This window comes from Aulonocara sp. 'chitande type north' Nkhata Bay, linkage group LG13 (assembly GCF_057382095.1).
Source record: "Aulonocara sp. 'chitande type north' Nkhata Bay isolate Kocher_YH1m ecotype deep benthic linkage group LG13, A_spYH_male_GT1.1, whole genome shotgun sequence".
Classification (NCBI taxonomy): Eukaryota; Metazoa; Chordata; class Actinopteri; order Cichliformes; family Cichlidae; genus Aulonocara; species Aulonocara sp. 'chitande type north' Nkhata Bay.
In genome coordinates this window covers 7,847,893-7,863,548 of record NC_141356.1, presented here as the reverse complement: position 1 = coordinate 7,863,548, position 15,656 = coordinate 7,847,893, and the positions used below count along the sequence as shown (strand labels likewise).

The following is a 15,656-nucleotide window of genomic DNA, read 5'->3' as shown; positions in this document are numbered from 1 at the left end:
CCCTTGACTTCAAAGCAAATTGCTTGCAGCGTGGATGGAGCTTTAGGGAATGATAGGCAGTACACCAGTACATCTAGCACATCGTGTTGAAATGGTCACTTCCAGGCTCCAGTTGCTTAGATGGCCCTCTATTTACTACCAGGTCATATCTCAGTCAACTACAGTATGTTCTTCACTCCTCAGGTAGCTACAGTCACTCGCCTGAATGTTGAGTTTATCCCAGATACCACTCGCTTTGCCCAGCCTGCATTTTTTTTCACCTCTATTTGTTTGAAGTCGCTTGAATTGATTCAAAAAAATTTTATTTTTTCACTTGTCGCCATGTCAGTGCGATTTCCTTCCAGAGTGTGCGTGGGTACATGAGTGTACCTACAATTAAAGCTAATAGCTTTTATTACGTGTAATGTTATTAAACATTTTATAGAAGGAATTAAATCTCCTCATCCACCCTTTATGTCATTTTTGCCTTTCTTCCTGATTGTTTGGGTTTTTGTTTTGTTTTGTTGTTTTGTTTTGTTTTGTTTTTTTTGGGGGGGGGGGGGGGGGGGGGGGTACCGAGCCATGCCCTTCGCTCCGTCCCTGGTAACAACAGCCGTCTCAAACTACTATGTCTGTATTAATGTGTCCGTATGCCCCTACTCCCTGGTGGAACACCCTGCTATGACCTGTTGATAATTAATTTACAGTGGGTTTATCCTTGGCCTTTATAACCGGGTAACAATATCTGCCAGCACGATCACACAAAACGTATTAACTGATAATAACTAATGATTCAGAACAGTGTTAGGTGGGGGCGGGAGAGAAATATGAGCGATCAACGCAGGGTTTTTATGAACTAGCAACGCATTACCTGATAGGGCTAAAACTAGCCACAAAGTTCGGCTCCAGTTTACAGCAGTAGTAGCGAGTGAGTGTCAGGAGTGGGATGATAACATCTGGGCAGAGTTCAGCTGGCTCAGGACAGCCACGGACACTGAGAGCTGAGCAGAAGTGAACAAACTGCGGAGCTGCTGCAGCCGGTGAGGCGGGGCGAGGTCTGTCGACACTACTTTTTTCCTCCGGTCGATGCGTCTCAGACATTCTCGCCAACATGTCTCAAGCATGACAGCAAACTGGTTTAGCTGGGTGACAGGGGAAAAGGCAGTGTAAGAGTAAACTTTCGGCAGGTCACACCTGGACTTGGAAGCTCGGTACAGCTGTGAACAACAACACGGTGAAGAAAGCAAGATGACTGCTGTGAAGTTTAACCGACGGAGAGCTTGACGGGTACACCAATGAGGTAGGCTCAGCAGACGGTAACTGTGGGGGCTGTATGGCTCTGTGCTGTTAGCCCCTGCGGTGTTTGGGCTAGCTGGATCCAACATGAGACTACAGACTGACCCAGCTCCGGTTAACTTTTCTAACTCGGTGGGGGGAAAAGTTTTGTCCGTAAATGACAGACTCACTTGCGTAGCGGCAACACAAAGCTATTTTATCTTTAACTTATTTACTTAGAGCTTGTTGTCCTTTAACGTCTGCTCCAGGGCTTTCAGCTTTACTCTTTACTCCTGGTGTTTCTTTTCTCGTTTATATGAGATTTCTGGCTTTACATGAAAGTTCAAATGGAGTCGAGGGTGTTTGGCCAGAGGGAGGGGCCACACCCTAACCATCTATCCTGTGGTTAGATTCCATTTCCCTCATTGTGCTTTCACCGGTCCAATGAAATTGTAGCAGATGCTGCAATATCTCTGAGAAGTATCCACTGGCGTCTATTTATTTTTATTTTTTGGGTTGTTGAGCTGGGTTTGTCACGGTGTATTGATAGAGTGGTATCTCAACTTGGCTGCAGCTAGTTGATTTTTAAGAAAGTGAACTCCACCACTGTTGTAACTATGGACCCAGACAGTGTAAATATGCCACACAAACAGTAGAATAAATGCTTCTGTTACTTTTGATTTGTTAGAGTCTTTATCATGTCAGGGTGGTTTTTTTTGTCAAATAGTACATGTTGTTATCTTTAGATTTTATTCTATCTCGCATGACAACAAGAAGCAGCGAATTAGACATCTGTGGGTTGTGTGAGTGTATCTGATTACAGCTGAACCCAAATTTGGTTCAAAAACATTTACAAGTTGCGTATCTTTTTGCCCTTTGTCCTCTCCTAAGACCACAGTATGGCGCGTCGCTCTCAGTGTTCCTCTGCTGGGGATAACCCCCTGGACCCCAACTACCTTCCTCCTCACTACCGGGAAGAGTACCGCTTGGCCATTGACGCTCTGGTTGAGGGGGATTTGGAGGGGTACTATGAGTTCCTCAAAAAGGCGGATGTGGTGGACTTTCTGTCCACACCTGAGATTCAGCACATTATGGGCTTCGTTCAGGGTCCCCAGCTGATCGGACACTCTGAACAGCTTTTTCTGGAAAGCGGGGGAGATGGATCCTCAGACACTTACTGGCCAATTCACAGCGACCAGGACGTCCCAGATTTGGACCTCGGGTGGCCCCACTTGCAACTCTTCAGTGTGCCCACAGAGGTTACCACTCTGGTCAACCCCCCTGAGCCAGACATGCCAAGTATCAAGGAGCAGGCCCGGCGACTCATCAAAAACGCTCAACAGGTTGGCCTGCGGTTTCCTTCACATTAATCACCATTGTTCTTTTTTCGACTGTCATGCTCATGGCGCTTTTGTTTTCGCTTTGGTCGCTTTGTTTTCTTTCATTTCCTCAGGTCATTGCCATAGCGATGGATATGTTTACCGATGTTGACATTTTTGCGGATGTCCTTAACGCTGCCACGAGAAACGTTGCTGTCTACATCCTTCTAGACGAGCTGAATGCACATCACTTTGTGAGCATGGTATCCAACTGCAGAGTAAACCTGCAGAGCATTCAGGTGATTGAGTATTCTTTGCAATGCATTTTGTCTTCTTACATGTTTAATTTCCACTCCCATTTATACTTTATGTCTGGCCTTTTACTTCATATACAATATGCACGATCTGTGGCTCAAAGTAGTCCTTAACAAATTTGCTGTTTATGTCTGCTTAAACTGATTAAATGGTTGAAATCTATTTTTATTATGCATTTTGAAGGCTGTTTTGTCTTCATTTGGAATGAATGGATTTGGCACTACAGGCCACTGAGGAGGGGTGGGGGTGTTTGGAAAGCACTGAGAGATGACCCATAGTTGTTTTGTCTTTTCATGGGATTTGTTGACAGTATTACAAAATTTTGAATATCACCAGCTTTATCTCCCAGTGGTCTTTTCACAGTAAGCTATATTGTCCAACAAAAGCTAAGCAATTGGTAAAAGATGACTCTCTCAAGTCTCCACTGGCACAGGAAAGTTCTTAGAACTGCATTTTATGCTATTGTGTAATATAAATAAAATGCCAGTATTAATACATCTGAGCCTGATATGTTGAGTAAATGGAGACTGACTCATTTAGTGATGTTTAAAAAAAATCACATGACCAGTATAGTACTGCAAAAGTGAACTACGTATACAATCTTTTTCTCCTTTTCTGTGACGTTATCTCAGAAGACGCAGTGCTAATGCAATGCTGCCACCTATCTTGGATTTATGCAATTGAAAACATTGCTAGATGTGCTTCATACATTTTTAGGTTTTATAAATCTTAAGGTGATTCCTTGTGCCTTGCAGTTTTTACGAGTGAGAACAGTGTCTGGCAGCTCGTACAAGTGTCGCTCAGGCAAATCCTTCAAAGGTCAGATGATGGATCGCTTCTTGTTGACTGACTGCAGGGCTGTGCTGAGTGGAAATTACAGGTGAGGCTGTTTAAAACTACTGCAGAATCCTACTACACCAGGATTGTTTCCTAATAAATGTGTTGTGTTTGCAACAGTTTATTGAACGTTTTAACGATTCTTGTATTAAATTGCACTTATCTTATGTCATGTCCAGCTTCATGTGGTCTTTTGAGAAACTACACCGCTGCATGGCGCACCTGTTCTTCGGACAGCTCGTGACTACCTTTGATGAAGAGTTTCGGATCCTGTATGCTCATTCCCAGCCGCTGATTGTTGAAGATTTGGTTCCTCCAGTGGAAGACATGAATCCATTACAAAAGAGGGAATACGCCAGTGACAGGCTATCACTGTACAGGGAGCCTATGAGAACTCTGCCAGCAGCTGATTCTAGTCAACCAGATGAATGGGCCAGACAGTCCTGTGATGAACGAATGGATGACGATTGGAGAAGGGTGCCCTTTAACACTAAGGAACCCCTGCGTGGACCCGCAGATTTGTACAATAGGTTTCCTTCCCAACAACCACACGTGGACCCATCATTTGATCAGGGATGTGCCAGGATTCCACCGATGGAAAATCGACCCTTTAAACATCCTGGCTTTGCTGAAGGTGTTCAAGGAAGATATCCTTATCCATTCCTGCAAACTCAGGGAATGCCAGAACCTGAGTCCCAGGGGAGGCATTTTTACAGGGGCCAGCAGCCTTATCTAGGACCAGCACCAGGACCAGAAGCAAATTACAGCTATGACAAGTTCTGGAGCCAAGGCTATCTTTCAAGAGATCAATACTCTGAATCTGCTTTACCACAAGAGATGCAACCACCTGATTTTGACCCTGTTTTTAACTACTTGTCATCTACCAAAGACTATGATCAGAGCTCAGAGAAAATGCTTCCTGCAGCAGATTTTAGTTCGTCTCAACCTAGAAGACTAAGTTTAGGCCATCCATATACGTGCCAAACCTCTCCCACGCCCTCCAGCCACGCTGATCAGAGGCAGTTTCTTCAGGAGTCTAACAGTGACCGCAAGGATCCCATGGTTAAAAAGGGGCTGAGAAACTGGAGGATTAACTCATACCTTAGTGCATATGATAATTCAGGAGATGAAGGCCTGCCAGTGGAACCACCTCAGGCCCCAGATCCTTTTGAAGAGCCCCGTAACACCATGCAGAAAACAGCACCAGGGGTTGATTTGTCACTTCCTAAAATCCCAAATGTCAGAGAGTTCAAAGTTCCTGTTATATCCAGGGTGAGTCAGATACCAAATTATGCCAAAACAACAGCCAGAGAACAGCCTAAGGTATTGCCCGATGAACCTCCTGCAGTGGCAGAAGAAACCAAAACAACACCATCAGAGTCACAAACCACAAACAAGGAGGAAAAGAGGACAGAGGAGGGAGAACAAAATGAGCCAAAGACTTCTGTGCTTCTGCGGTCCGATTCTTTCCGAAGGAAACTAAATGCTAGTGGAATGAACAGGTGCTCCAGGTTAAGGTCCTCTCTGATATTCAGCTCTCTGGATCAGCCAGCTCCTCAGGATAGTCAAACTACCCCTCCTGAGCAAAAGGACGGAGACACTGAAGACAGTGACAAAACTGAATCTGAAAAGATAAAACTACCCTTTGTTTCTCAAGTTCTGGGACAAAGGAGAACTGCTGCTAGAGAACCTTACGAATGGACTCGGTACCTAAAGACATCCACAGAAACAAAACCAGACAAGGAAAGCACTAAAGGAGATGATAAAAATTCATCAAAGCAAGAAGATTCAAAAGACGTTTCAGAAAAGCGTGAGGAAACAGAGTCAGCAAAAGTACCCCATGTAGAGCAGCCTAATCTTTCGCCATCCATGCCTCGATCCAAGCTTTCTGAAGCTGAGCTACCCAAAACCAATCAGCCGGTACAACCACCTAAACCTTTAGCCACCCTTCTACCATATGCAGATATGAATGATCCTGATGTAAGATTAATGTTTTTCAAAGAGCTGGCAGCAAAACGCAAAGCTGAAGCAGCCACAAAAGCTGCAAAGGGCAAAGGAAAAGACCCGGTGAAACCAGAAACTGAACTAAAAGTCAACAGTGGTGTCAAAAAGGAGGGACCTGAACCAAGAGAATCCTCAGAAGACAGGGCTTCCAAAACTGAGGGGGAAAAGAGTGCTACTGCAGACAGTCAGTTAGCTAGTGTGTCTTTTGAATCCAGTGAAAACATTAACCAGCAGGACAGTCAGATCGAAAATCACTCCAATACCTCCCAGAGCTCTAAAGAACAAAATAAAGTAGCAGAAGATTTAGGCACAACAAAACTGGACAACAGTCAGTCAACAGATCTTCTTCCTGCTTCCTCAGAGTTACCTCTGAACAAATCACCACAAGAACCCATGCTGTCAGATCCTGCTGATGACGAGAGCAGCCCCAGTCATCCACCCACAAATCCTGCTCCCACTAATGTTTCTTCACTTACACAAAGTACTGATAAAAAGGAAACCCCAAGCCCGGATTCTACCTCAAAGGAGTCTAAATCAGTCTGTGCCAATTCTGATGAAGGACTTTCTGCGTTGGCTTCTCACACCCAAAATCCTGAATTGACTCATTTAGTAACCAGCATCTCCCCTCCTGCAGTAACATCAACAGTTGACGCCTCTGACCCATCAATGCTGAGATCCTCCTCTGAGAATAATCTGCTAGATTATGGTTCACAGAAAAGTCCAGTTTCTTTATCGTCCAGTACGCCTTCTCTTTCTACCACTGAAGAGAACAGACTTTCAGAAGATTCCAGTTCACACCCTGCTTCTGGCATATTAGCTTCAAATGATGATAAAACAGAGGCACATGACTCTATGAGCTCCTCGCCAAAAGGGTTAGCAGAAGATTCTAAATCTAAAGATACAAGTAACCAAACTCCTCTAGATTCCTCTTCCAAGTTGCCGTCATCCCAGACTCCTTCAGCAACTGACTCTGTACATATGGAATCTGGTGTTTCTCCTGAGGTGTTTGTTAGTGGTGCTGAGTCAAGCTCATCCTCGTTACAGTCCACCACAAGCGTTTCTGGTGCTACAACTTCCACAGAAAGGTCAGAAAAAGATATTTCTGAATCAGAGAAAGCCAATTGTAAAAGCGAAAAAGATCCTTCTGTAGCTGAGAAGAGCATGACTGAATCAGAAATACAGGTTTCTGAACCAGAAAAAGATGCCTCTGAAACAGAAATAGGCATGCCTGAATTAGACAAACGTGTATCTGAATTAGAGAAAGTCGTGTTTGAAACAGCTATTTCTGAAACAGAAAAGGCCATTTCTGCGACATCAGACCCAGGAAAGGGTACTTTGGAATCAGAGAAAAGTGTTTCTGAATCAGAAAAAGACCTTATTGAAACATCAAAATCAGAAAACGATATCTCTGAATCAGAAAAGAACCTTTCTCAAGGAGAAAAGTGTGTTTCTGAATCAGAAAAATCTGAGGGAGCTCTATCTGAAACAGAAAATGCCATTTCTAAAAAACAAGAATCAGTAAAAGATATTTTTGACTCTGAAAAGAGCATTTCTGAACCAGAAAAACATATCTCTGAATCGGAAATAGGCACGTCTGAATCAGAGACAGCTGTTTTTGAAACAGAAAAGGCCATTTCTGAGACATCAGACCCAGAAAGGGGTACTTTAGAATCAGAGAAAGGTGTTTCTGAATCACAAAAATCTATTTCTGAAACATCAAAATCAGAAAACGATATTTGTGAACCACAAACACGCCTTTCTCAAGTAGAAAGACGTGTTTCTGGGTCAGAAAACATTGTTTCTGAACCAGAAAAGTCAGAGAGAGATGTTTCTGAATCAGAGATAGGTGTATCTGAAACAGAAAAGGCCATTTCTGAAAAACCCGAATCAGAAAAGGATATTTCTGAATCTGAAAAGACTGTTTCTGAATCAGAGGAAGGTGTTACTGAGTCAGAAAAGAGCCTTTCTCAAGTAGAAAACATAGTTTCTGAACGAGAAAAGTCAGAGGGAGCTGTTTTTGAATCAGAGATAGGTGTATCTGAAACAGAAAAGGCAATTTCTGGAAAACCAGAATCAGAAAAGGGTATTTCTGAGACTGCAAAGACTGTTTCTGAATCAGAGGAAGGTGTTACTGAGACAGAAAAAGAAGTTTCTGAATCAGAAATTTGCTCAGTTCAAAAGGCTGTTGCAGAGGATTCTGTGGTTCCTGAATCTTCACATGTCAAAGGTGATATCATACCTAGTAGCCCTTCTCCACCTGAGCCATGTGTACCTGAGCTAAAAGAGCCCACTATTACTGTACCCACACCCACGGACACTCCAGCCAAGCATTTGCCATCAGAAGCAAGCTCCACTGTCATTACAGACTCTACTCTTAATGCTTCGCAGTCAGAAACAACTGCAGCTCCTCAAGACGCACAGATACAAGCAACCCCTCCCTCTGACCTCAACTTTACAGGAGCTGAGGCACCAACCCCTGCTGAAACAGGATCACGTTCCTCTCCTTTGTCTGAGTCAGTTGAATTCGTTTTGCCCCCTGAAGCTAAAAAAGCAGAAACCAACATGTCTGCATTGCACACTCTCGCTGATACAAATTCCCTTTCCAACCAGACTCCATCAGAATCGGATAAAGCCCCCAAAACTCCCTCTAGCACAAATGAGCCTACCTCAGAGCCACCTGTGCCTGCTGAAAATAGTAAAACAGAGCCTGAGCAACTGGACACAGGCGGGAGAAACTCAGATCATACCCAGGGTACAAAGGAAAGCAGTGCCAAAGAGTCTGTCGGCAGTGAGAAAACGAATGACCAAATACAGCAAAGTAACTTTTCTGAATCAGCAGAGATCACATCCAAGCAGCCCAAATCGAGCCAGTCTCGCTACCACTCATCCACAGCCAACGTGCTCTCGAGCAGCAACCTCAGAGACGATACCAAGCTGCTCCTGGAGCAGATTTCCGCTAATAGCCAAAGCAGGAATGAGGCTACCAAAGAGTCTCCCGTTACCGATGACGAGAAAGAAGACAAAGCTGACAAAAATGCTAAAAGGGAGAAAGAACGAGGACTTGATAAACTAAACAAAGGGCAAAAATCACCTCAGGAGCGAGAAAAGCTGCTGGAGAGGATCCAGAATATGAGAAAGGAGAGGAAGGTTTACAGTCGATTTGAGGTATGAATGTATTACCAATATTGTTTGCTATTAGAAGCATTAATATATATTTAATTGCCCTTGTGGTGAATCTATTTTTTTTTTTTGTCTCTACTATCACAGATGACAACTTAAATGGGATCCAAAGAAAGATGAGATATTAAAAGGTGGATACAGGATGTGTAGAAGGAAGTGAAATTAAATAAATAAAAAGCTGGCAAAGATATTTGTTGGAAATGGGATTTCTCTTCTGGGTTGTATGGAAAACAAGGCTTATCATGCACAGAAGAGTCAGGGAACGTGTACTGAAGCGTGAATTTAGACAATATGCAAGTTATTGCAAAGCCGTTGTCCCAATTACGTGCGACGTGTTCAACAACGAGCTTCTTACTGTGGCTGAATCATCAAGTTGCTCCCAGTATGAACTGAGAGCATGAGTGCAGGATCGAACATGTTTTTACTGACTGCAGGGTAACGTGCAATGTGTCAAACCAAGTTTCTGTGAAGAGGCCTTCTTGCCGTAATCTTTTACAACACTGACAGCAGCGTCAGCTAGTTTTATGACGAGATGTTAGAGAACTGATAATCTGCAGTGGTCAGATTTTGTAAAGCTGTAATATACTATAGTTTGTATTATAATGGTTCACCTTCATCTTAAAAAGATGATAATTACATATATTTGGAAGTAAGTGGATCTGTGGATCATGCTGGCATAAATAAACTGTAAAGTTTTTCATCCTAAACATGCAACCGAAAACAAGGAAATGCACACGATGGACTCAGACGTCGACGTGTAACACTGTGTCGTTTTTGTTTTCAGCTGTTGAAAGCAGATGTCATTAAGGTTAATGATGAATATTCAAAGGTGCATCAGGTTTACTTCAAGGTCTTGTTTATATACACCATTCAACGCTTTTTCATTTACACATTTTGGGGAACAAACCCCAAAATCCAGCATATGAAGCTTTTTTAAGTGTTTACTTTGCCCGTGGAAAGCCAAAACTATCCGACAGTATGGGGTTGTATTTTATAATCTGCTGAAACCAACCTTTTATTTGTCTTTTAAACTTTTCTCTACCCTGCAGTTTTTAAATCAGTACTTGTTCTACGTGTCTGTTGAAACTGATCTTGAAGCTGTGAAGAGTTTACATATGTATGTTTGAGTATGTAGAGCTGAGCAGTGACAGTGAGTTCTCACAGATTTACAGTATCATACCTGTCTTCATCACCTTTTGCTGTTTGTAAATAAAACTTCTTAAATATATCGAGGCTTGTTTGTTTTTGTTGTTGTTTTTCTCCCATGTCTGTGGTGCAGTTCATTAAATTCATCTTTGATATAGCACAGAAAGAAACTCAGGTACTGCTTTAAAAGTAAATTTTAGGTACTATGACACTATTTCCACAAAATTAAACATGCCATCTAAAATAAAAATAAAACCAGAATTAAATAATAAATTATTTAAATCCTTAATTGCAAGAGGTTTTTAAATATTTACGTATATAATGTTTCATATGTAACATGTTCGTGTGTAACTTGAAAACTCCATTTGATTTAAAATATCCAAAAAGAACACATACATTATATTTTATATAACAGATTTCTCTTCTAAACCTACACAGATTTAGTAGCTTTAACACAGTGATTGCAACATACTGCATATTGGTTTTGGCGCAGTACAATCAGATCACAGCCTTTACACCAGCACCATCTTCAGGCCATTTATGACATCTATGAAAACTTTAAGGATCACAGGAAAAAGTAATGGGAGAACAAGTTTAGGAGAAAACTTTATTTTATTTTTATTTTTGCCTGTTTTTCCTAACACGTTTATTCTCTAACGTGAAACTTTTGCTCTTTGAAATTTTCTTTCTTATGAATTTATCGGGTTATTTTGTCGTCACACATTTACTATTATTTTAATAAGCTCGCGAGAGATGTGTCGAGCTCCTGAATTTAGATTTCCAGCAATAATAAAGAAGTAACTCTTCTGTGATCCAGTCTTTGTCAGAAGATATTTACCTATCTGAACTTTGCAAGTTTTAGGCAGGTGTGAAAAAATGCTGTAAACAAAGAATGCTTTCAGAAATATAAATGATTGTTTATTGGCCCCAAATGTTTTCTGCAGTAGGACAATGACCCCAAACATACAGCCAGTCATTAAAAATTATTTTCAGCATGAAGAACAAGAAGTACTGGAGTGACGGCATGGCTCCCACAGAGCTCTGATCTCAACATCATCAAGTGTGTCTGGTATTGCATGAAGAGACAGAAGGATGTGAGGAAGCCTACATCCACAGAAGATCTGTGATGTTTGGAGCACCCTACCAGCCGAGTTCCTTCAAAATCTGTGTGCAAGTGTACTTAGAAGAATGGATGCTGCTCTGAGGCAAAGGGTGGTCACACCAAATATTGACTTGATTTAGATTTCTTTTTTGTTCATTCACTACATTTTGTTGATTGGTGGAAAATAAATAGCATTCTTTGTTTACAGCATTTTTTCCTCACCTGCCTAAAACCTTTGCACAGTACTGTATCTGAACTCACGTAACCTTCCTAACTCGTTGGGATTTCTCTTGCAAAACACTATATAACAGATTACACTCTCACTGTGCATAAATTTGCCTCCCAGCCACAAGCGGTTATGAAAGAAGTCGCCATATGTTTCGTAAAAAACTGAACAGTGGTTCTCTTGTGTTTCTTTGTCTCTGCTGCCTGCAAATGTCTTGATAAGCCGGCGCTGAATTACACTAATCTTTAAAGAACCTTCACTGCTTCAAGTGCCTCACATCTGAAGGGAAAACTTTGAAGTTTAGTCTTTTTGTTTTGTTTTGTTGTTGCTTTTTTTGCTTGCATTTTAATTTATTTTCACTATTTATTACAGAAGAATATAAGTTTACACTGAGAATGACTGTTAGGAGAGTGTATCACATTGCAGCATTCAGCTGGTATGCGTTTATTATTAAGAATCTAATTGATATGGATGGAGAGGATTTGCCACCAGGAATCTTTGTTTATGGAGGACCTTGGAAGTACCTCACTTTTTTGAATTTGGTGAGTACCTTGATCGTTTATGGGTAATTGTTGTGAAGGATTAATGACCCTGCGATCCCAACAAGGACAGTGGGAAAAAACAACAATGTTGCTTGTAATGTTTCAGTTATTGCAAATGACGTTCTTTGGACTGGCGGCAGTGAATGATCTTCAACCTGAGAAAAAGGCTGAGAGTACTCTGAGCAAGTTTAAAGACCTTCTCTTCTCTGTCTTTGCCTTTCCAGTGGGCACGGTGAGAACCCCACATTTGCAAATCCTACATTCTTTCAAGTGCAAAAAACCCCCCAAAGCAAAACACTATGCTTCACATTAACTCTGCCTTTGCTGCCTTTTCTTTAGTTTGTTGTTCTACTTTTCTGGGCAATCTTTGCATATGATAGAGAATTAGTCTACCCAGCTACCATCGACACCTTCTTCCCTCCGTGGATGAACCACGCTATGGTCTGTTGACTTATGTTCTTCGGCATAATAAATAATTACTCAGCATCGTTTGTATTTTTAAAACATTTTTAAGCAATTCTTGGTTGGCTTGCCGGGACTTCTCATGTTGCTGTTGGCTTTTTCTTTAGCACACATTTGTCCTTCCCATCTTACTTGGAGAGGTGCTGATGCAGCCTCACGTCTACCCACAGACTAAACATGCACTGACGGCATTAGGAATCGTGGGCTTGGCTTACTTATCTTGGTAAGTGCTGACTCAGCATTAACAGCATAATCAAGCACTTTAAAAAAAGCATTTCTTCAGTTTTTATCTTTCATTTGACACTGATTGAAGTTCACCTTCATGTGGCTGAAAGCACAACACTGTCTAAATGCATCTATTTTTGCTGCTCCAGTGTGTATACAGCTTGCGGGTAAAAGCTTCTTTTCAACCTCCACAGCTCGGGCTCACATGTTGTAATGCAGCCAATAACTCCTCATGAGTACAGAACAAACCATAAGCATGCTGTTCATTGCATATGAGATGTTTAGTTTTGCTGCTGTTTTGCTGTTACAATAACTGCGTGAACACACTGGGTGAATGTTTGTATGAGCCAAACCTTTTTTTTCCTTCCTTTTTTTATTTTATATTCTGAACATGTTCTGCAGGATTATATGGGTGTACATGTCAGTCGGGATTTGGGTGTATCCTCTTCTTGGGCGCTTCAGTGCTGCTGGTCTGGTGGGCTTCTTCTTTTTTAACATGTCTGTGGTGATCTTGCTCTACCTGCTCGGGAACGAGTTCAGCAGACGGGTCTGGGGTAAGAGGAGTTACGTTTGCCATATCATACCAAAAAAGAAAGGTTTAAAAAAATAACAACAACAGAATCTAATCTGTCTCTTTGCTTAACTCTCTCTTTTGTCTCCTCTCTCCAGAAAAGGACATGAACAAAAAGACAAGAGAAACAAATTAATCGAACCTTTCTCCCACATGGCCACATGGTTCTTTTTGAAGTGAAGCTATGCAAACAATCCATTCTTTCTCTTACTAAAAACAGTTTAAACCACAGGACAAAACACACCCTTGCCTAATGCGTTACACATTGTTCTGATTTGATGACTGGGTAATGATTGCGATAAAGACTGTATTCTTCTCCACTTGCACTCCTTGTAGCACCAATTTAGCATTTAGCTAAATATTAAATAGCACTATTGAGACAGATTACTTGCAACAAGCAGTACAGCCGTGGGTTACAAAGGTAACATTAAAGCAATCAGGATCCATATTTAACATAACGCAGTTGTGTGCACCTCTGAGATATTCAGTGCAACATTTAAACTGAACATACTGCATGTTTTATCCTGTGATCATGAAAAATCTGCAGGGTGACGTGAGAATAACTTGTAATCCAAATAAGCATTGATTTGATGACATCACAAATCCTTCAAAATCCATTTGAGGCTGTCTGCATCAGTGTCCATCTCCCACGTGTGTGATCATTAAATCATCGTTTGACTCAACCCGACCGGACCAGTGTTGTTATTGTGGTTTTTCTCTTGTCTCCATCCCCAATATTTTGAACCTTAACAATCTCCATGAAAGTCTGTTTTTGTATCCATCCGTCGCTCCAGATGAGCTCCTTGTTTCTTTTTCTTTCTTTTTTCCAAAGGAGATCAGGGACCACGCAAGTCCCTGTAGCCTTTTAGGTGATGGAGGTAGTTTGGATCCGCATCCACCAATCCAACCGAAAGGATCTTTGCCAATAAATGCAAGTCATCGTCGCTCAGATCATTCTGTTGAAGAAATTGAAGTCAGATATTTTATCCAAACTATTCTCAGTAAGCTCAGCATTTAACTTTTGATTGCCACTTACCAACTTGTTGTTTGCAGAGGATTCTGGGAGCTGGGACTTTTGTGACTTGTTTCCCTGAAAATGATAAGAATCATTACACAGAGTTAGTCTTTGCTTCCTTGTTCCACCTCTATGCACTCTCTATAAATGTTTCTGTTTGCTTCTTACTTGATGTGAGCTACATTTAAAAAAGAAAGAAAGAAAGAAAGAAAAATAAATAGCTGCTTACCTCTTTGAGTCCCGTTGAAAACCAATATATGACAAAGAGAAGACCAGCAATGATCTTAAGGCAAAACGAACAGCAGTCAGTATCACACAGGTTACAGTCACCACTAGAAAACACAATCTTTGAAAAATGAACTTACTTACAGCTAAAAGACTTAAAATAATATATAAATAGGTCTGCACTTACTCCGATCAAGTACAACATGTTTGCTTCTGTTGTGTCTGCCCTGTTTGTGCTCTGATTCGTAACCTAAGGAGAAATAAAGAGGTTCCTTCTTCTCCGAGACATCAGACCACAATGCGTAAGACAGGAGAGGAAAACTCCCATAGAAGAACCAGCCGTACAGGATAGACTGCATATTCACCAAACAGGTTATCTTATGCCTGAATGATGTCAGTCATGAGATAAATGTGCGGTTACGCAAACAACTGCGTAAAATAGGCGGATTTGTGTGTGATAAGAGCTATCATTAGCTGTAAGCCTTAACGCAGGTTAAGATGATCTCACCAGTGACACCTAAAAACAACAGATGTCAAAGAGTGACAACCTGCCTGTCATCCGCTCTGTCATATATTTACGCATTGGAAACTCTTGGAAAAGTTTAACTAAACTGCCTCCTCCTCCTTCACCGGCAATGCACTGAAATAATATCTACTGTATGTTTATCATACTTTCAAAGTATGCAAAAACCTGTTTTTGACTCAGCCTGTCCCCTGTTTCGTGCAATCAGTAGTCGATTTTAAAATGCAGATCAGATAGCATTGTTTGTTTTCAGTACAAGCTCAGTTTCATTTTAAAGAGATTTGAATGAGAGATGCATACATATGGCTTCTTCTTTGTATGATACAACCTGTATTAATGGTGAACTGTGTTCACAGATAGTATTTTCTGGAAGTGTTCCTGCCCCCATGCACTGATTTCCATGACACAATAATGCCTGTATTTAATGCCTGTGTTTCCTCAGGGCCCAAAGGCCAGAGGCTGTCCAGTATTGTCCCATGAACACAAAGATTTCTCCACATTCTCTGATTCTTTTGATGATACTGTATGATGTAAAATCGTTCCAGCATTTTGTTGTCCCAATCCCAGCTTTTTTGAGACATGTTTTTGCCATCAAATTTAAAATGAGATAATATTTTTTGTGAAATATTAAAATGTCTCTGTTTAAACATGTGATGAGCATAAAATATGGGTTTGACAGCTTTGCAAATCGTTGCGTTCTGTTTGCATTT

At 41.3% G+C, this 15,656-nt stretch overlaps 2 protein-coding genes and 1 long non-coding RNA gene across 4 annotated transcripts; 2 read left to right on the top strand and 1 right to left on the bottom strand.

The window, feature by feature from the left end:
* The first annotated feature begins 894 nt into the window (after positions 1-894).
* sack1ha (scaffolding CK1 anchoring protein Ha) lies at positions 895-10,137 on the top strand. The gene is made up of 6 exons (XM_086258507.1): positions 895-1,279; positions 2,146-2,597; positions 2,708-2,872; positions 3,644-3,768; positions 3,905-8,894; positions 8,997-10,137. The coding sequence occupies exons 2-6, from the start codon at positions 2,154-2,156 to the stop codon at positions 9,006-9,008; spliced, it is 5,736 nt and encodes a 1,911-aa protein (XP_086114633.1). The 5' UTR covers positions 895-1,279; positions 2,146-2,153; the 3' UTR covers positions 9,009-10,137.
* Positions 10,138-11,580: 1,443 nt separating this feature from the next.
* Positions 11,581-14,253, top strand: LOC147315609 (androgen-dependent TFPI-regulating protein). Of its 2 annotated transcripts, XM_086258012.1 has the most exons (6): positions 11,581-11,925; positions 12,032-12,157; positions 12,265-12,366; positions 12,495-12,610; positions 13,015-13,166; positions 13,282-14,253. In XM_086258012.1, exons 1-6 carry the CDS (start codon positions 11,779-11,781, stop codon positions 13,317-13,319), a joined length of 681 nt encoding a protein of 226 aa, XP_086114138.1. In that variant the 5' UTR covers positions 11,581-11,778; the 3' UTR covers positions 13,320-14,253. The 2 variants fall into 2 exon arrangements, with proteins under 2 accessions (XP_086114138.1, XP_086114137.1); XM_086258011.1 differs by having other exon boundaries at positions 13,015-14,253.
* LOC147315608 (uncharacterized) lies at positions 12,828-14,728 on the bottom strand. The gene is made up of 4 exons (XR_015124313.1): positions 14,611-14,728; positions 14,428-14,481; positions 14,220-14,273; positions 12,828-14,139 (listed from the first exon to the last, which is right to left on the bottom strand). It is a non-coding gene; the product is annotated as an uncharacterized LOC147315608 (long non-coding RNA).
* Positions 14,729-15,656: the final 928 nt, after the last annotated feature.